The sequence below is a fragment of the Zingiber officinale genome, chromosome 4A, assembly GCF_018446385.1.
Source record: "Zingiber officinale cultivar Zhangliang chromosome 4A, Zo_v1.1, whole genome shotgun sequence".
In the NCBI taxonomy this organism is placed as follows: Eukaryota; Viridiplantae; Streptophyta; class Magnoliopsida; order Zingiberales; family Zingiberaceae; genus Zingiber; species Zingiber officinale.
In genome coordinates this window covers 13,250,214-13,271,665 of record NC_055992.1, presented here as the reverse complement: position 1 = coordinate 13,271,665, position 21,452 = coordinate 13,250,214, and the positions used below count along the sequence as shown (strand labels likewise).

Here is a 21,452-nt window from a genome sequence, read left to right as displayed (position 1 = left end):
GCTTTGGAGACATTTTTCATATTCTTATTACACAAGAAAATTACCAAATGGAGAGAATCAAGATAGAAAATGACTTGTGTACTCTAAAGATGCGAACAAAGTATATTATTTTTGTTGCAAATTGTTTAAATCAGTGAAAAATAAAAGTTTGCTAGCAAATGAAGGTCTTAATGATTGGAAATATTTAAGTGATAGATGTAGACAACATGAGAATGATATTGAGTATATTACTAGTTATAACATGAGAACTTAGATTGATTTGCAAATTAAATTGAAATAGAATGAAACAATTGACAAAGAGATCCAAGTGCAAATTAAGAAAGAGAAAGACCATTGGAAACTTATTTTAGTAAGGATTATTTTTGTTGTGAAATGTCTTGATAGGTGTAATTTGGCTTTTCGTGAAGATAATGAAAAAATTTATCAAGGTAGTAATGGTAACCTTTTGGGACTACTTGAATTAATTGCAGAATTTGATTTGGTAATGTAAGAACATTTTAGAAGCATTCAAAATAATGAGATTCATTATCATTACCTTAGTCATACGATAAAATGAGTTGAATTTTATATTAGGTTCTAAAGTAAGAAGTACCATAATTGAAAAAAAAATAAAAGAGACAAAACGCTTCATCTACACTTTTATCCATAAAAGATCCTCCAGTTGATGAATCCAATAAACTCTTGTCTGAGAAAGAAATTCCCCCATAGAATATGTGCAGAATCAACCATTTTTCAAAATCATGATGAGGGCACTGCCATTGAAGACTCTTGAATCAATCCCATGCTTCATATAATGATTCTCCATATGCCTGAGAAAAATTTGTTGTGCAATTCCTCATATACACTATTCTGCTTGGAGGGAAAAAATGATTCAGAAATTGCTTCTCCAATTGCTCCCAACTTGTGATACTTTGAGGATGAAGAGAATATAACCAAGTCCTTGCTTTATCCTTGATACTAAAAGGAAATGCCATCAATCAAATTGTATCTGCTGACACTCCTTCACATTTCACCATATCACAAATCTTTAAGAATGTTTCAAGATGCAGATAAGGATTTTCTGATACTTCTCCTCCAAATTTTTGACCTTGTATCATGAAAATTAACTCTGGGTCTAGTTGGAAACTTTCTGCTTCAATTTGAGGTTGCATAATGGGAGATAAAAATCTTGCAGAAAGGGTGTAGAAAAATTTCTCATGGGCCTGCTTGACATGTTAGTGCTCATGGATATTCAAGAAAATGTTATTAGAAGGAAAAAAAAATTGAAGAATCAAAGACAAGAAATCAAATGCAATATGAAAAGCAAGAAAGAAAATGCAGAATTTAAATTTCAATAAAGAAAGTGCATAATGAAAACAAGAAAGAAAAGACAAAAGAAAAAGAAAAGTGTCTAGAATAATTCATATGTTAATCAACTAATGTGTTTATAAGTTCTTGTAATTCTTGATGCCTTTACGAAGTTTGATCTTCTCATACACAAGAACAATATTGCAAGATATGTTTACAAAAGAAAAGTAGAGAAAAAAAATTTGAATCAAAAGGAAAACAGAGAAAAGTTAGACTAGAATGCTAGAAATCAAGAATGCAGAATTAGAATTGCAACAAAGTGAATTGTCAAGAAGTAGAAAGATATACAAAAACTATGAAAACAGAATTCTAAAGATTAGTTACAATTATGCTAACGAAAAGAAAAGTTATGTTTAGTCTAACTCAATTGATAATCTCTAATGTTATAGCGCAGTCCCCGGCAATGATGCCAAAAACTCATTAACGATCCGCAAGTGTACGGATACGTCGTCAGTAATAAAGAAAGATATCATATCCACAGAGACTGGTATAACCACTAAAGATATCTCAAAATAAATTAGCTAAACAACTAATCAATTGATTTATAACAACTAAGTGCAACTATGGAAAGTAAGTCATAAAAGTAAAAGCATAAAAACAGGGATAAGCGCTATGATAAAAGGATGTTCTAGGAGTTTTGGTTTCTTTGTAATATTATTCAATGTAAATGATCTACCAAATCTTACTTCTCAATTGTCCTTCATTTGTAGAGGATTACCGATTCTCTCTTGCAATAGAAAACCGGCCTAGGACCAACATCTATATCTAATGTGATCAATAAGGAATGATTCCTATGATGTCTTTACACGGGCTTGCCTGTCACGTGCATCCCTCGGATAATCAACATAGAAATTCACTATTTCTCAACCATATCAAGATATAAAGATTAATGCATACAATCTATCCTATCTCCTTGAATGTCCTTATTTCTCCTTCAAGATTATCCCTCAATTGTCCTTACACGGGCATGTCTGTCACGTACGTCTCTTGGATAATTGAATGAGGGATTACCTCTACAAGATCCACAAGACACTCAAATATTCAATCAAGTATGGTAATTAAGCCCAATCACATCAATCCATAAAAGATCAAATATATACAAAATAAGACCATATCATAGAAATAGAGAATTGGCAAATCCACAAGAGTTTAGATCAAATCACATTATAAATATTCCCTCCATCCTAGAACAAAGAGACCTAATCCATAGAACAAGAAAAGAAATCCAAAGATAAAAAGATTACAAACATCTTGATCCCCAAGATCCAAGAAGAGAAAGGGAAGAAAAGCTTATCAACGATGAAGAACGATCTTCGAATCCAATCCTCGTTCCCAGAGTTGATTCGTTGAAGATCTGCCCTTAGATCGCCGGAAAATCCCTCCAAGAAGGTGAGGAACCGCCCAAATCTTGCTCTCTTCCAAAAGGGTGAACTCCCCTTTCAAATGAGGAAGAAACCCTTATATAGAGCTGGAGTTTGGGCGCCACACGGCCCCGAGACACGACCGTGTGAAGCTCACACGGCCTGGTCCATTCCCTTCACTGCCCAGGTGACACGGTCATGTGATGCTCACACGGCCGTGGCATTCTCTGCTACTGCCCCCTTGCATGGCCGTGTAGATCTACACGGCCTGCTCTGCCTCTGGCTCTGAAACTCCTGCACGGTCGTGTCTGGGACACTACCAGGGCTTTCTTAGCTTCTGGAAATGTTGCACGATCGTGTGACACACGCGGCCATGCACTGCTTTGGCTCTGGAAGGCTTTAACGACCGTGTAGATCTACACGGCTGTGATCTGCTTGTCTTCAAAAATTGACACGGTCGTGTGATACTCACACGACCGTGCCCTTCCTCCTTCTTGCTGAGGCTACACGGGTGAGCACCACCACATAGCCTGGACACTCCTTCATTCTGCCAGTGCTGCAGGGGTGAGGATCACCACACGGCCTGGGCAACTCCCCATGATAGGGTCGTGTGGCACTCAGGGATGGTACGTTCCTCCTTCGTTCAATTGTAGATTTTACCTCAAACATCAATTCTTCTCCAAAATCGACTCCTGCGTACAGAAAATATACAAAAGTAGATCTCTGAACAGAAAGAGTAAATATGCTAAAAGCAAAGCTGGAAGTACGAAAATGCACAGATAAAGCATGCGTAATATATGTGAATGTGCGTCAAATCATGCTAAACAAGTGTATACAATCTACGCACATATTATACCTAATGAGAACCAATAGTATTTTTCCTGGTGGCAACGAAAACAAATCCCATGTATGAGTCTAATGCAAAGCAGTTAGTTCCTCAGCTATATCATTCTGTCAAAGTGGATTACAAACAGCTTCTCTATATGATACAGGCTTAGAAAGACAATGAATAGATGCAACAAATAAAGCAAAAGAATGAGAATAATAAGAGTAAGAAAAATCTGGCAGTTTAGTAGACTTACGAACATGAGTAGATTGATGATGGTGGAGAGAAGGATCATCCGCAACCTTAGGAGATGATTGGATAGTGGCAGAAGGAGGAGCATGTGGAATGGATATCTCAGGAGCCAAAGTACTAGATTCAGTTAAGCTACCAGTAGGAGTTGTGGGTGAAACTTCCTCAGTGTCGGTATTGAAAGGATTAATACAAAGAAGATATGACTTTATCATATTATGCGAACTAGCTGGAATAGAAAAGAATAAAATATGCTTAAGAAACACAACATGACGAGAGACATATAATTTTTTACTAACAGGATCAAAGCAACAATATCCTTTTTGAGTAATACTATAACCCAAAAAGACACAAAGAGCAGACCGAGAGGCTAATTTATTACGCTCAACATGTGGACGAAGGATAAAGCAAGTACAACCAAAAATACGCAAAGAGGAATAGAGAAGAGCATGCACTTACAATTTTTCAAAAGGTGGCAAGCCTAAATTGTGTGAGGTTGGAATTCTATTAATCATGTGAGAAGTGGTAAGGATTGCTTCCCCCCAAAAGGTACTAGGACCATTGGCAGATAATAAAAATGAACGAGCTGTTTCAACAAGATGCTTATGTTTTAGTTCAGTCATATCATTCTGTTCAGGAGTATTTGTACAAGAGGTTTGATGAATAGTACCATCAGAAGCAAGTAATTGTAAAAATGATTCGAAGTGTATTCACCACCCAAATCATAATGAAAACACTTTATGATACTAGAATGTTGAGCTTTCACAAGAGCTCAGAAGTTGTTGAAAATGGTAAGATAATTAGACTTATGTTTCTTAAGATAAACTCAAGTGTAACGAGTGTAATCATTAATAAATGAATAGTACCATCAGAAGCAAATAATTGTAAAAATGATTCGAAGTGTATTCACCACCCAAATCATAATGAAAACACTTTATGATACTAGAATGTTGAGCTTTCACAAGAGCTCAGAAGTTGTTGAAAATGGTAAGATAATTAGACTTATGTTTCTTAAGATAAACTCAAGTGTAACGAGTGTAATCATTAATAAATGAAATATAATTCCTTGACCCTCCTTTTGTAGGAATAGGAGAGGGTACCCACACATCATAATGGATAAGATCAAATGAAGCAGAAGAAAAAAAACATTTAGAAAATAGTAAGGTAGCAAATTTGGCCAGTTTGCAACCACTACAATCAGAAATATTAGAACTTTTTAAAGGTCCTAATACTCCTATAAAAGCTAAAAACTGTAAACTAGATGTTGAAACATGACGTAAACGAGAGTGCTATAAATAAAAATCAGAAGATGAATGATTCAGATGAAAAGATGATAAATCCAACTTGAAGCTACAACTTCTGGTACTTTGAGTTGATCTAAAATATAAAGTCCTCCTTGCCTACGACTATCCCAATTAACCTATGAGATTGTGGATCCTGAACATAATAATTGGATGAAGAAAAAGAGACTAGGTATCTAGACTTACATAATTGACTAACATAAATAAGATTTAAAGTAAGACTCAGAATATAATAAACATTAGTAGGAGATAAACAAGATGTAACAATTGAACTGACACCTACTAATGACATAGGAGTACCATTAGTAGTCACAATAGATATAGATGAAAGGAGAGAAAAAGAAACAAAAGATGATAAATTAGATGACATATGATGGGAGGCACTAGAGTCCAAATTTCATAAAGAAGAAGATATACCTGAAATACTAGATGATGACAAACCTATATGAGAGGAAGCTGACATGGCAGAGGGTTGTGAAGCAAGGAACTGTTGAAACTGCTCCAACATATACGAATCATATTTACATGAAGCATCTGCATGACCAGGCATCATAATAGAATGAATAATTCTCAGAATAACCAAACTGTAAGGATATCCGTAAAAATTGGTGTTAAGACGACCCATGGTCACACAGAGAATTTGAGGTAGAAAAGGATGTCAAACGTAAAAATTGGTAGCACAGGACATCGGTGTCGAAATTAGTAGAAAAGGACATCAATGTCAAAATCGGTAACACAGGGCATTGGCACCGAAATTGACAGAAAAGAGCATCGGCGTCGAAATCAACAACATAAAATGTCGACGTCGAAATCAACAAAAAAGAGTGTCGATGTCGAAATTGGTAGGACAGGTCGTCGGTGCCGAAATCGGCAGGATAGGGCGTCAGCAACGAAATTAGTAGAAAAAAGAGTTAGCACCGAAATTGGCAGCACAAGGTGTCGGTGCCAAAATCAATAGTAGCAGTAGGAGACGGTAGCAACAACAAAAAGCAATAACAGGGGAGGACAGAAAAAATTAGGTTAGAGAAGGAGAACTTGACTTTGATACCATGTAGAAATTAAGAAAAAAAACTAGCCATATTATTGAATCTAAAATTGATATTTTTTTGATGTTTTGAAATACAGAGTATAAGGTCTTATATATATATATTAGTTAAGAAACCCTAAACTCTAAATATAAAATTGAAAAGATCAAATTGCCTTAAAAGCTATAAACAAATAAATATATATAATCTAACAATGGGTTGCCTTGAGTGAAAATTTTATCCATTTAATTTAGTTTGGTTTTCAACTCATGTATCGAGCTAATATTGTTTATTGGTTCATTTATATTGTAGGTTATGAAATTGTGTGACTTTGAGGTAAAATACGACAACTCTAAAATTATGTCGAATATTTAGTTGTGATTATTTGAATTGCGATGATATTTGGAGATGATGTTTATGAATTTTGAAGTTTAGATTTTTGGCTTAAAAATTTATTGTTGTGAATTTGAAGGAAATAATTCATTGGTTGCGATATTTGAGAATTATAATTATATCGTTTACTTATCTACTGAATCTAATATATTTATTTAATTGACATGTTGATACGTCTTATTTTAACTTTTCTCATTTCTACAACAATAACATAATGAACATTTTTAATTATGAAACATATTAAAATAGTTCTTCATAACAAGATGAAGAAGTGTTTTAGCAGATTCTATAATTATCTAGAGAATCAGTTGAAAAAATTAATAATGAGAAAATAATTAATTAGTTCAATTCTAATATTTTTGATTCTAAGAAAAATCGAAGAGCACAATTTCAATAGTCTTTTAAATAATTTTAAATATATTAAATATTTGTATTACATATTTTTAAAAAATTAATACTTCTGTAATTTTTTATTTTATCTATATTTTTAAATTAATTAATTTATGGTATCAATTATAATCAATGGTTGGCCCAAGGTACTTTTGAATCCTAGGTCTGCCCCTACACGTGGTGCTATTTTGAAAAAAAAAAAAACAACACCAACGTAGTGTTGTTTATAAAAAAAACACCACTTTGCATGCATGAGAGAGACTTGTATGTCGAAGAGAAGATAAATGCATGCAAATGAGAGAGGAAAATAAAAAAAAAAAAAATCAATTTTTGCTGCGATAGATGATCCACATGAGATGTCGCCCACGGTTGTGCAAGATAAGTCGCCCAAACTATATATATATATATATATATATATATATATATATATATATAACTTACTTCTTCTTTGGTCTTCTAGTGAGCCTCACCTGTAAAAGATTTACAAGATAACCAAATGCCCTGGCTATGTAGGAAGATGACACTAATTTGCCTTCCTGTTTTCTCTAATGAACAATTAAATATACTAAACCCTAAACAACTATATCATCAAGGTTTGTTATCCTTTTCTACTTCACTTTATATATATCATAGAACCCCAACTACTACACTTACCAGATAGAGGAGAAGAAAGATTTACCCTTATGAATAAAGAATCAGCCAGAATACTTTTACAAATGAACCATAACTATATCCACTTAGGACTTATTGTGTTTGGCCTAAAAGGACTTACCAGAAAAAGCATAGGAGCTAAAGTCTTTCTAGTGGTATATGACTCAAGGTTCTCAGATCATGACAAAGCGTTTATTAGACTTACAGAAGTAGATATGAATAGTAATCTCGGAATTACATATTTTTGTCCCAATTTTAATATGACTATTCCAGACTTTATCGACCATATTAAAATTTCTATTCAAGCCAGGGGATATGGATATTTTCAAAAACACAATACTCAAATAGACATAATCTTTCTAGGAAAACAATGACTAGTATCAACAACAGTTTCAAAGTTCAAATTAATAATATTATAGAAACCCTTACAATAAAGGGAATCTATTTCATCTAACCAAAAGACTTTTCTTCTTACCTACTTACTAGATTAGAATGGAATCTTAACCTAGATCTAAACATTACACCACAAACATTACAATCAATAGAATCCATCATCTATAAAGATAGACATGGCAAATCCATAGTAAGATTTCACAATTACAAGCCATCAACCTCTCAAGAAGAAAAACAAGACGATAACTAGTCTGCTCTAAATCTAATGAATATAGACACCAGTACTTACTTACATCCGCAGAGGGAAGATAATAACTTTTTATTTTATGATGATTTAAATGAATACGTGTACCTCCCATTTGAAATAGCTATTTATTTTACAAAAGAATATCTTACTTAATTAGAAACTTTTGATGTTTTACATCATAAGTTAGATGAAGATTGGATGTTATACTTTGATGAAGACCATAATATTATAGCCAAAAAGAAAGATTATTTTTCCAATGTTGCTTTAATGAATCCTACAGAATCTAGTGCTACCAATACATCACAACCTTTACAGGTAAGATATCCAGAAAGTTCTATGAGAACTATTGATTATAGAGAGGGGCATCCTCCACGAACACAAATTCACCCTTATACAAACAATAATCCCTTGTTAAGAACTATAGGAAAAAGAAGATCGCCAGAAATTACATACTTTGGTAAAAATTTGATTCTACTTAATATAGGAGAATGCAATGACCCTCAAATGTATGACACTAACTTAGAACAGTGGATAGTCTCTGTTAAAAGAGACTACCAAGCCAAACATGAGCTAGACATAGAAGCTGATGATGCCATGATAAGAGTCGGTGAAAATTATTTAGGTGATGTAGCTAGAGCAGCATGAGACTCATATAAAACTACTCATCCTGAAGAAGTAGCTAGGATTGCTTCTCAGGGAAATAACATACTTAATTTATGTTATATTATCCACAGACTTTTTATAACAAGAGATGCCAGCACAAGCTTAGATATTAGACAAAAAGAAGCTATGAGAGATTTAGAGCAATTACAACTTTTTAATTGGAATTGGATTAAACCTTTTTGCAATGACTTCCTTGCCTTAATAGCCCATATCAGGAAATTACTGTAACCCAGAATTAGGAGAAAGACTATTTAGCAAATTTCCTGGGGAATTAAGAAAAGAAATATATAAGGCATGGACAGACATGAAAGTAACACCTCAATATGACATTATTGGAATACGCATACAACACATTATCTCTGCATTAAAAGAAAATATACTTATATTCATATTCAAAAACAACTTAAAAACCAACAATATGGGTTCTGTAGTCAAATCTACACTCTGCAATAGTACGACTCAATGGTACCTAAACAAAAGTAAAAATATTATAGCAATATTAAAACAACTACATAACTTGTTAAAACCAAAAATGTCAGACCAAGAAAAACATATTACGTCCGAAAAAGCAGAGAAAAGAAACCTTATTTAAATAAAGACAAACATGTCAGAAAATTCAAATAAAGAAAACCTATGCTAACACTATTACTTGTTTTGCCTGCAATGAACCAGGCCATTTATCTTTAGCTTGCCCAAATAAAAAAAAAACTTATATACAAGAGAAGCCAAATTAGTCACTTGTACAAATTTAGATCTAGTAGAAATTCAATTAGACGTCTCCGACACATCCTCTATTTACTCTATTATTTTCGTCGATAACATGGAAGAAGTTCCCCCCTCTTTAGACTATAGCCTAGTAAATTCCTTCTTACAACCTTCATATTACCCAGACTTAGACTATAGTCCAGTAAACCTAGATACTAACCTATGGGATGTATTCCCACCCCTAGGCAAGAACTTAATGCTGACACAACTAAATACAACTATAGGTGTATCCAACTATACACATGATTGGAAATTAAAAATAGGAACAGATAACATTCCTTGTTATTTGTGTAGTTATTATCCATCAGTTGATAAAAGAGGCACCTACACAAATTGCAAAAAGCAGGCCTGCAATCTTTGTCTCCATAGCTATTTTAACATTATAATCCCTATAGGCGACCCACTAAAAGCAGTTCTAGAAATATTCTTTTGGAAACAAGAGTATTGCCATTATAAAATAGAATAAATCAGTTAGAAGCTCATTTGGATCTTGTAACAAACCAACTAGAAGACCTAGTCTTACAGCTTTCTCCATAGCCTTCTGATAAGGGTAAAAGGATACAACTTACAGATTCACCAAATATTGATATGGTTTTCATTAAGGCCTCTAGTATCTGTAACACAAGTAGAACTCTTGATATTAGAGTAAAATGCCTAGTAAATATACATGACCATAAATTTACATTACATGCCTTTTTAGATAGCGGAGCTACAAATTCTACTATAGATGAAGCCACACTCCTATCAATTTTACCCAAAACGTTTATCAAAATAGCCTCCCAACCTTTAATCAGTACACAATTTGACGGATAATAATTTACCATCACCCAATTTGTCACTAATACACATTTAAGGTTTTATAATAATTGTGGTACCTATAGTGCTCTCCAAACTCTCTCCAAATTATGGGTTAAACCCTTGTTACTGTTAGAGTGTATACTAAAAGCCTAACTTTTGTAAACATTTATTTTTGAAATAAAAGAATCACATTGGTCAAATGTCTACATTTATTTGTTAAGTGTAGTTGTTCAATTAATTTATATTGTAGATAACATGGTGTGTGGTGTCACACACAGAAGATCATATTATCAGTTCTTTATAAATTATAAATAGTTGCTCACGACTAAGATGGAAAGGAGCAAACCATTGGAATAGTCATAGTGTAATTAGGTATTAGTTTATCTTGACTAATAAATTACACTAGTACACTCTAAGTGAATTGAGTAGGACCATTTTAAGTAAGTTCTTTTTATACTGACTTAATAAAAGAACTAGACCTTAGTTATTATGGAAGTGTGTGCTCTTAATCCTAATATAATAACAAGCACATATATTTAGTATTTATTTCTTTGACTTATCAAAGGGTGAGATTTAGCTTGATAAATCAATAGGTCCAATAAGTTGAGAAATGATATTACTTATAGTGTGTGTTGTTGATTATAGAAGGAAACTGTGTCCTAGTAATCTAGGTTGAGAATGTCCCCAAGAAGAGCTCATAAGGATTTTCATGTTAAACCCTACAGGTGGACTTAGTCCGACATGACAATAAGGTTGAGTGGTACTACTCTTGGACTAAGACATTAATTAAAATGAGTTGTCAGTAACTCAATTAATTAGTGGACATTTGATATCTTAAACACAGGGAGACTAACACACTCATGATAAGAAGGAGCCCATAATGTAATTTGAGATTGGTGTGGTAGTGCAATAATAACTCTCTAGTGGAATGAGTTATTATTGATGAACTTAAGTTGTGTGTTCGGGGCGAACACGAGATACTCAAGCTCGTCGGAAAGCCAAAACCAATTTCTCCTCTAGGTCTCTGTCGTAGCCTCAATGAAGCCTTAAATCCACTCATGAAAAGCCCATCTTGGTGTCCAAGAAGGGGTCGACCCATGGCTTGGTGACCAAGCCAAAGGGGTCGACCATAATCTCCTTAAGGTGGCCGACCACTTTTAATTTAAAGGGTGTCGGCCACATAATTCAAATCATGAGGGGTGTTTTGAATTTTTAAAATATTTTCTTTGTAGATATCTACAAGTTTTAAAAGAGAGATTTTAAAATTTAAAACTTTCCTTATTTGAATTAGGCCACATGGTTTAAAAGAAAGTTTAAAAGTTTTAAAACTTTTCTTTTTTAACCATCCTCATGGTTTTTAGAAAAAGGAAGAGAAGTTTTAAATTTGAAACTTTCTATTTTTGTAACCATGTTAAAAAAGGAAATTTTATAAGAGAAGTTTTAAATTTTAAAACTTGGTTTTAATTTTTTAAAACTTTCCTTTTTTAACATTCACATATGGAAAGAGAGCTTGTAAAATTGTATAAAAAGATTTATTCTTTTATAAAATTTTATAAAAAATTATTTCTCTTGATGATGATGTGGCCGACCACCCTTGCTTGGTGTCCAAGCAAGGGGTCGACCATTAAAAGCATCCAATCATCCATGATTCAATCAATTGAATCAATGATTGATGATTGAATCAATCAAGAGGAAAGAAAAGGGAAAATAAAAGAGGAAAAAGGAAAAACAAGAGGAAGATTTTAATTTTTGTAAAAAGTCTTTCCTTATTTGCCTTGGGCAAGTAATATAAAAGAAGGGGAGAGGAGGCCTCATGTATTATCAATTCTTATTCTCTTGTTGAGCTCTCTATTGTGGCCGACCCTCTCTCCCTTCCCTTTCCCCTTGCTCTCTTTGGTTCCTTGGTGGTGATGGTGGCCGGATTTTAGAGAAGGAGGAAGAAGGTTTTGGGTGGTGTTCATCTTGGAGGATCGTCGCCCACACGACGTCCAAGAGGAAGCGAGGAATACGACAGAAGATCTCGAGGTTATTAGCATACAAAGAAAAGGTATAACTAGTAATTTTTTTCTGCATCATGCTAGTTATTTTTCTTTGTATGAATTCCAAACACAAAAGGCATTAGATTCTAGTTTTTCGAATTTGTAATTCGAGTTGTGTTTTTTTTGTTTTTCGAATTTGTGATTCGATTGTTCTTTTTGGTTAAACCTAATGTTATTTTAGGAAATTAAATATTAAATTTCTATTAAAGGCTTTGTCGAGGCAGTGGTGGATGATCCCATACCCAAGAAGGCCTAGTGCCTCGCCATGTTTGATCTGGGAGCCGATTTTAGAAATAAATATTTAATTAACTTTATAACATAGGTTGATTTGGATCAATAGTGTTAAGTTTCGCTTGCGATCCAAATCTAAACCATTAAGAACAGATAAGTTAAATTTAGAATCAATAATGTTAAGTTCCGTTTGCGATTCCTAATTTAACTTCTAAATAACACAATAGGTTGTTTAGGAAAGGTTCGACACTTGTACAAAATTTTTGTACAGTGGAACCGGTACGATCTTCCTAGGACCAACCAACAGTTACATCCTAATATACACCTTATCTTGGGTCTCAATTTTCTCATATCACCAGACTGAGCTTTTCTGCTTACTAAAGACTATGCCCTATTCTTTTTTTACTCCAATAGTAGCCCCTATTGTTTCAGATTATCCCTCTGTAGTTCAGCCTCTGATTGCTCCATCACATACAACAGAAACTCAAACTCAATCCTCTGACGCCACTTGTCAGTGTACTATCAAAGGGACTTGCAAACAGTCTTCTCTTCTGTCAACTTGTGAACTCGCTTTTTCTGAATATCAGGAAAACTAGACTCACTTGGCTAGACAAGCCCTATAAATGATTCTATCTGGGATATTCTTAAGGATTTTATCTTCCCAAAATAATTACTTCAGACAATCAATACCCATCAATCAGATTTAGACTCTCTTGTCTTTCGATTAGAAAAACTAGAAATTATTGATAACAATTCAACCAAATACTGGGAACGTGACAAAGTATATTGTAAATTGGCAATAATTAACCCTGACCTAACCATTAAGGAGCAAAATTTAAGATAAACAAATTGGGAAACAGAAAAATGTTAGTTAGAGCCCTAGAGCCAATCATTTGATGATTGTTGTATGGACTCATTGTATTATATTCTTGTATATTAATGAAGGCATTTGTTTTGGTTATTATACTTACTTATATTGGTGTCAAATAACTAAGTATAGTAGCGTCTTTGAGTAGAAGGTTCTTACCTATATCAATCGATTGGTTGAATCGATAGTGAGATGATATAGGGAACACTACTCACAATCATTCCTAGTCGAGTATTAACATTCAGGGACAATGTTAATGCAATAAGACTAGCATGTAGGTCAACTCGATGACTTGATCTCACAAGTCATGGATATGGAGATATCAAGTTGACACATGGGTATGCATTGGAGAATGTATACTGAATGACCTGCCATGAGAAAGTATCATGGATCGTTATATGAGTGTCATATACTTTCTCATGTGGCTATTAGTATGACTACTAGTCCTTGGACCTGAAGTCACCATGGATCCCTATATAAGGAGTTACGTACTTTGGCTTCGTCAAATGTCACCCGTAACTGGGTGGACTATAAAGGCGATTACTGGATATGTAACGAATTATGCAGAGGGATGTGAGTGATGTAGATGAGATCTATCCCTCCTATATGACGGGAGCGACATTGATATTTTTGATAGAGTGAGACCACGAACTGCATGGCCATGCCCAAATGAGTCAATATGAGATATTGAGCTCATTTGATTGAGTGAGTCTACTTGGAGTTCAAGATTTAGATTGATTAGAGGATGACACAGTCTATGCCTCATATTGATCAATCTAGATGTCTAGGATAGAAGGACACTTGTCATATATTGTGAGGAGTCACAATTAGTAGTCACAATGTGATGTTGGATCTCAACATTCTTATAACTTGGGTAGTAATAATGTGTTGCTAGATACCGCTCATTATTTATGCTTCTAAATGGGTTTAGGAGCATTGCCAACGTTATAAGAACCTATAGGGTTACACACAAAGGACAATTAGATGGAGATTAGGTTCATATGATGAACCAAGAGGATTAGATTCATGTGATGAATCAAATTGGATTAAGAGTAATCCTAATTGAACTAATTGACTTGGACTCAATTTGATTCATGTGTTCAATAAGTCTAATTTAGATTATGACTCATTGAATCAATTTAATTAAATGAATTAGATTCATTATATTAAATTGGCTTGAATTAAATGGTTAGATTAGATCAACCAAGGGAGAGAAGTGGTCAAGTTTGACTTGACTTAAGTAAGAAGATGAAGAGTCAAGTTTTGACTTGACTTTGACTTGACCAATGCCACATCATCAAGGCTTCTTCATTTAGTCAAGTTTGACTTGACCAAATGTCACCTCATGAAGGAGATCAAGAGACTTGACTCTTGATATTCCATGGGGGTTACAAGCCATTATGTGGTCAGCCACCTTTAGTGTGGAAGAGATTGATTTTTTCATTCAAGGCATTCATTCTATCTTCTTCCTCTCTTCTTGCTCTCCCTCTCCTCCTCCTTGGCCGAACCATCTAAGGTGCTAGCACACCTTTGTTTGGTCTTCTCCACCTAGTCTGTTTGTGTGGATACTTCTAGAGGATCGTACACTTGACGATCTCGAGATCCGGCGAACCTTTGGACGAGCGGGATTGCGAAGGGCTTCACATCAAGGGTAAATCTCTTAACTATGTAGTTCTAGTGTAGATCTAGATGTAAGAAACTCGTACTCGTAAATTTTTTGTTTTTATTTTACTTCGCACGGATCCGGTGGCATGGAAATCGAGGTTTCCGCAACGCGAAAAAGTAATTTTTGTGGCCCGAAATTCTCAACAAAAAATGCAAAATATATATCTAATAATTACTACAATTATGCGTCATTCAAAAATCTACTTCTCTACATAAACCCCCAACTTTTATAATCAATAAAGAAGATGAATAAAAACACGATAAATCCCGAATAATCTTTAATTATAAAAGATTACTTTATAACTATCAGGAGGACCGCTATAATATACATTAGGGGTGATCATGGATTGGGTTGGTTCGATTATTGGGGTAAAAAACTATCCGGCCCTACTAGATCAGATAATGTAATATCAGGACCTACATCCGGCCCTATATCCGGCAATTCTTATGTATCAGATATCCAACGGGTTGTCAGTTATTTGGATATCCGACCCTATATCCAATGAAATATAAAATATAAATATAAGTACACCAACAAAAAAATAAAATATTTTAAAATGATAATAAACATTACTCATTATACGTTGTAGTAGCTAATCGGAAATAGCTACTATAACATATAGAAGCTTATCGACAGTAGCTGCTATAACGTGTAGCAGCTCATCAATAGTAGTTGCTACAAGTCGGGGTGATCGCGGATCGGGTTGGTTCGGTTATTGGGATAAAAAATTATCCGGTCCTATTAGATCAGATAATACAATATCAAGATCCTATATCTGGCTCTATATCTGACGAATTATTTTTTTTTAGTTCGATTCGAATCGGCATAAGCGGGTTGATGGATTTGATGGATTAAGTGCTGACCCCTAATATACATGGACAGGGTGTTCTATGAATATACAACTTAAGCGCGTGCACTTAAATATAGAAAGTCAAATAGTTGGAAGCTGGAAAAATAGTGGCAGGTGGATGTGAGAATGGAAACTTGAAAAGTAATGGCAGGTGGATGTGAGAATGGAAGTTGTATATATATAATTAATTAAATTTATTGTATTAATGTCTTACCTGATTTTACAAAATGCATAAATAATAATTATCCGGTTGAATACAAATTGAATATATTAGGCTCTTCAAAAAATATAAACGTATATGATTCACATGTATATAACTTATTATTTATAAGTCACATGGGTCCAAGCTGAAGAACGCACATTTGAATGAATTTTTTTTTTTTGCCATTAATGGCATTCAAGAATTGAATCTTGGCATGTGATGAGTTTTAGAATACGTATCCATTATCACACCATTTGGATGTAAGAGTTTTAAAAGAAATAATATCCAAGCAAGGGTTGACTGACGGTGGTCATATAAAGTTTGTCTTAATTCTAACTTTTTGTAGGTATTGTCATTAAGATACAAGAATCATTGTTTAACCTTTTTTTATATATAGCTTTGCTTGTTAGGTATGTTCTTTTTATTGCGTTTAACTATTTTTGGGTGAAATATTTAACTGTTCCTATCGGTGGAATTGATTCTCTTGCTTTAAGCAAATAGGAATATTTTGGAATACGTATTATATTGGAATCATGAAATGTGCGTGTGTATAAATACAATTTTAACTCGATCCATAATGTTAGAAGAAAAAATAAAATAAAAAGTAATTTTCTTCTATTTATTTGACGTTTACAAATGAGGAAATCAACAGTTGGTGATTCCTGTTGTACATTTGTTTTGTTTCTCTTTTGCATCACTTTTCGTGGAGAGAGAGAGGAATGGAGGAAGCTCTGCTCGGAAACAATGGAGGCCGAGCCGGCAATGCGGAGGAGGACATGGAGGAGATTAGGAGCGTGAAGCAGTTCGGTCGGGCGTGGGCGGCGGAGAACAAGCGGCTGTGGTACTTGGCCGGCCCCTCCATCTTCACCTCCGTCTGCCGCTACTCCCTCGGCGCCACCACCCAAATCTTTGCCGGCCACCTAACCACCCTCGAGCTCGACGCCGTGTCCACGGAGAACATGGTCATCGCCGGCCTCGCCTTCGGCATCATGGTCATCACCGTTTGTACTTTTATTCACATTCTTTAAAATCAACGATGAAGTCCGTTTGTTTTGCCCGTCGTTTTTAGCTCATTTGGCATCCTCGACTCGATCGTCCCTGTCTCCGCCTTTTAAGATTTACCATTGATTGTGTGATTCTCTGTTTGGCAAAAATGGCAGATGGGGATGGGAAGCGCCCTGGAGACGCTCTGCGGGCAAGCCTACGGCGCGAAGCAGCACCACATGCTCGGCGTGTACATGCAGCGATCCTGGCTCATCCTCCTCGCCATGTCCGCTTGCCTCCTCCCGATCTATCTCTTCGCCACCCCTCTCCTCCGTTTCCTCAAGCTGGACGACGACATCGCCGTTGTCACCGGCCGCTTCGCCATCTACATGATCCCCCAGCTGTTCGCCTACGCCCTCAACTTCCCCATCTCCAAGTTCCTGCAGGCGCAGAGCAAGGTCATGCTGATGGCCGCCGTCGCCGCCGTCGCCCTCGTCTTCCATGTCTCCTTCACCTGGCTCCTCGTCGTCCACTTCCGCCTGGGCCTCGCCGGCGCCGCCGTGTCGCTCAACCTCGCCTGGTGGATCGTGGTGGGCTGCCAGTTCGCGTACATCGCCATGGGCTACTGCCCTGGCGCCTGGAACGGCTTCAGTTGGTCGGCCTTCACCGGGCTGGGATCCTTCGCGTGGCTCTCCATCGGATCCGCCATAATGATCTGGTAGTTAATTAAAGATCAATCAAATGAACTCCAAGCCGCGATTTGCCAACGATCTGCAACGATTTCTCACTGTTTCGATTCGCAGCCTCGAGTTCTGGTACTACACGTGTCTCATCGTCCTGGTTGGCCATTTGAAGAATCCTCAAATTGCAGTCGCCGCAGTATCCATCTGGTCAGTTGACCTCCCATATTTTAAAATATTAGAATTTCCTCCTCATAATATATAAACTAAAACAAAAAAAATAATTTTATTTTAAACCTTCACTTTGAATCTCCATATTTGCTCACCTGCATAAATCTTCTTCTCCGATCCGTCGCAGCAACAACATCAATGGCTGGGAGTTCATGGTGTTTTTCGGCTTCAACGTAGCAATCAGGCAATTATCCAAACACGCGAACTCACTCCCCTTCCTTGGCTCTGTTTCCTTGACCAATCTGTTGTTAACGATATATATATACATGCACGCAGCGTGAGGATATCGAATGAGCTGGGAGCAGGGCGGCCGCGAGCGGCCAAGTTCTCGATCCTCTGCGTCGTCATGTGGTCCTTGACGCTGGGCATCATCTTCTTCAGCCTGGTGGTGGCTTTCAGGGACGTCTACGGAGCTCCCTTCACCAACAGCCCCGAGGTGGTTCGCGCCGTCTCCAACCTCGCCGTCATCTTCGCCTGCACTGTCCTGTTCAACAGCGTTCAGCCGGTGCTAACTGGTGCACTGTCCTGTCCTATAATTTGCTTGTTAAGTAAGAGGACTCGAATGCATGTACAAGTGACTCGAGTTTAATTTAATTTGTTTGTCTCGGCAGGGGTAGCAGTTGGAGCAGGGTGGCAGTGGCTGGTGGCGTACATTAATATGGGCTGTTACTATTTGGTCGGGATCCCAATGGGATGCTTGCTGGCATTCTATTTTGATTTAGGGGTTAAGGTATGAAACTTGAATCGATAAGTTTAATTTCAAGCACCACCATTCATTTAAAAAAGAGAAAAAAAACACACACTAGAATAGCATCAAAGTTTCCTATATATACCAGTATATTTCAACCGTTTAATTAAAAGGATACAACAACTAGGATGAAGGAGATAGATCTTCATAATATAGCTGAGCGATTTGGCTTTTAATCCCGATCATTCATTCATCTGCAAATGGTCGGCGTTAAATTGGCAACGGATCATATGGGGATCGAGTTTGTACATGATTTTTCTGAGAAAGAATTAAAAGCCAAATCTTTCATCTGCAATTTTAGTTTTTGAAAATTGACTTGTGTTGAATGAACGTAGGGAATGTGGAGTGGCATGCTGACTGGAGTATGCATGCAGACTGTCATTTTAATCAGCATCACGGCGGGAACCAATTGGACGATTGAGGTAAAGTCTTTCACATTTACTCTGCTGCCAACAATCAAACCATGAGCATTTCACCAAAACTCACCATTCATAATTGGAGATATCTGAACAGTTTGTGTTTTTTGTTACCCTCATTTTGTCAGGCAAGGGAAGCAGGTTCTCGAATAAGGAAGTGGGCAGGCGGGGATAATGAAACGAGGGATAATTATTCTGCAGTAACTGAGGGATCTGAAAGGCTTTCATAATCATATGAAATTATGTTTCAGAGACAATAGGTTCATTTTGCAGAAAGAAGCTCAACAAGATGAGCTGTTGGAATCACAAGGTTTTCTTGTCGTTATGTAACCAGGAGATTTTGATCAGAAAACATGCAGCAGTTATATGTAGTTCTGATCAGAAACAGGATAACGTTAAAACTGAATGCCAGGTTACTCTAAAAAAAAAAAAGCAATTATAACTGATCATGTTTGAAAGCGCAGAAGATAGTCTCGCTGTCGCCTACGATTGCTTGGGGCTTCCTCTCCCCATCGTAAGTTCATCTCTCCCATCTTATCTACTTCCTTTGTCCGTTTTCCATGGCCTCTACTTCCTCTTCTTCCATCCTTGGTCTCTGATAGACCTCCACTGAATTAGATTTTAACAGAGGAGAGGTAGATCAGATGCGCCTCAATTATAATATCCCCGACGATCACCAGATCATCATACCTTTAGGCTATTATTGTCTCAATCTTCCTCTGGCTGGCTATATTACCTTTTACAAAGATCAATTTCTGGCCAGTTTTTGCTTTTCATTGCGGGATTCTTTTCTGAAATCTCTTGTTACTTCCACATTCCCTTCCAACAACTTGTTCCCAGCTCCATAAGGTTGTTGTGTAGGGTTGTGATTATCTTCATACTATACCACATCCCCTTGATTCATAGCTTCTTTCACTTTTTTTATTATCCCAAAAAATTTAAACCAGGCATCTTTTTGTTCCACGTTCAAGTGAGTTTCATTTTTTTTTTTGACAAAATGCCCTCTTCCATTAAATGTTGAAAATCTCATTACTTCTATCTCCAACTCGTCCCTCTTGTGTTTTTTCCTACTGGCTAGCAGATGGAATTGCCTCCTACACCAGAGCTGGGTGAATATCGAGAGACACCTTTGTATACCCATGCTTCAGAGATCCTCTCTGACTTAACTTCGATATCCACAAGTTACTTCGAGCTTAATCTCATTTGAGCCGGATTGCCTAGGAGCTTTGGTAAGGGACTCGACTCCCTTATGCTGTTATACCTAACTGATTCTCTTTTATTGTTTTGCAATTGAAATCATGTTGAGGGCTTGCGTATCAACGTCCATTATGATGGACAATGAAGAAATGAATCAGCATGAAAAGGTCAAGCTAGGTTATTGTGATGCTTTGCCAATCGACTCCACCGAAGACTAGACGGGCGAAGAGGGTACCAGCTGAGCTGCGGGGATTGATGCAGAGGCCAACACTATAGAGTTGCTACCCACTCGGCCTTCTCTAGTTCCCAAGTCAGTCCCTGCTAAGTCCACCGAGTCTAACGTGCCTCTGGGCCTTCATCGCAAAAGACACCGACCGGTTGTGTCTACACCCCCGACTCCAACCACTGCCACCTCAACTCATCCACCGTTCGAGCGAGGAGAGAACTCAGCTGTTGTTAGACCCACCGCACCACAGACTCCTACTCCCTCTAATCTGGCACTAGCGCATCCCTCCATGTCGACCAGCCCCCTTATGGCTCCACATGTCTCTTCTTTACCCCCTAACGAGGAGGGCCCTGTGTCCAAAATAACCTCCAAGTCAACCCCCAAAACCAAGTCAATTTCACAGGGGCCAAGGCCTCGCAATGTCAATGTCACGCTAAGGCTACCTTCTCAGAGCTAGTTATGTACCAACCCCTATGAGCCCCTATCACCCTAACACACCATCAAAATTGAAGAATTGGTCGGCCGCTTTGCCCAGGACATTACTGTTGGTGCAACCTTAGGTCAAGGTTGACCTGGTTGACCTGACTCGAGTTGACCTGACTCGAGTTGTATTTTGATGTTTGACTTAGGAAGATTGTTGGTACAACCTTAGGTTAAGGTTGACCTAGTTGAGTTGTATTTTGATGTTTGACACTCGTGGAAGAG

At 36.7% G+C, this 21,452-nt stretch overlaps 1 protein-coding gene and 1 non-coding gene across 2 annotated transcripts; both read left to right on the top strand.

Moving 5' to 3' along the window:
- Nucleotides 1-735: 735 nt before the first annotated feature.
- On the top strand, nucleotides 736-841 carry LOC121973911. The gene has a single exon (XR_006109817.1). It is a non-coding gene; the product is annotated as a small nucleolar RNA R71 (small nucleolar RNA).
- A 16,143-nt stretch (nucleotides 842-16,984) lies between these two features.
- LOC121972248 (protein DETOXIFICATION 33-like) lies at nucleotides 16,985-19,554 on the top strand. The gene is made up of 8 exons (XM_042523939.1): nucleotides 16,985-17,257; nucleotides 17,426-17,967; nucleotides 18,053-18,139; nucleotides 18,288-18,344; nucleotides 18,437-18,675; nucleotides 18,772-18,890; nucleotides 19,244-19,330; nucleotides 19,453-19,554. The coding sequence occupies exons 1-8, from the start codon at nucleotides 16,985-16,987 to the stop codon at nucleotides 19,552-19,554; spliced, it is 1,506 nt and encodes a 501-aa protein (XP_042379873.1).
- Nucleotides 19,555-21,452: the final 1,898 nt, after the last annotated feature.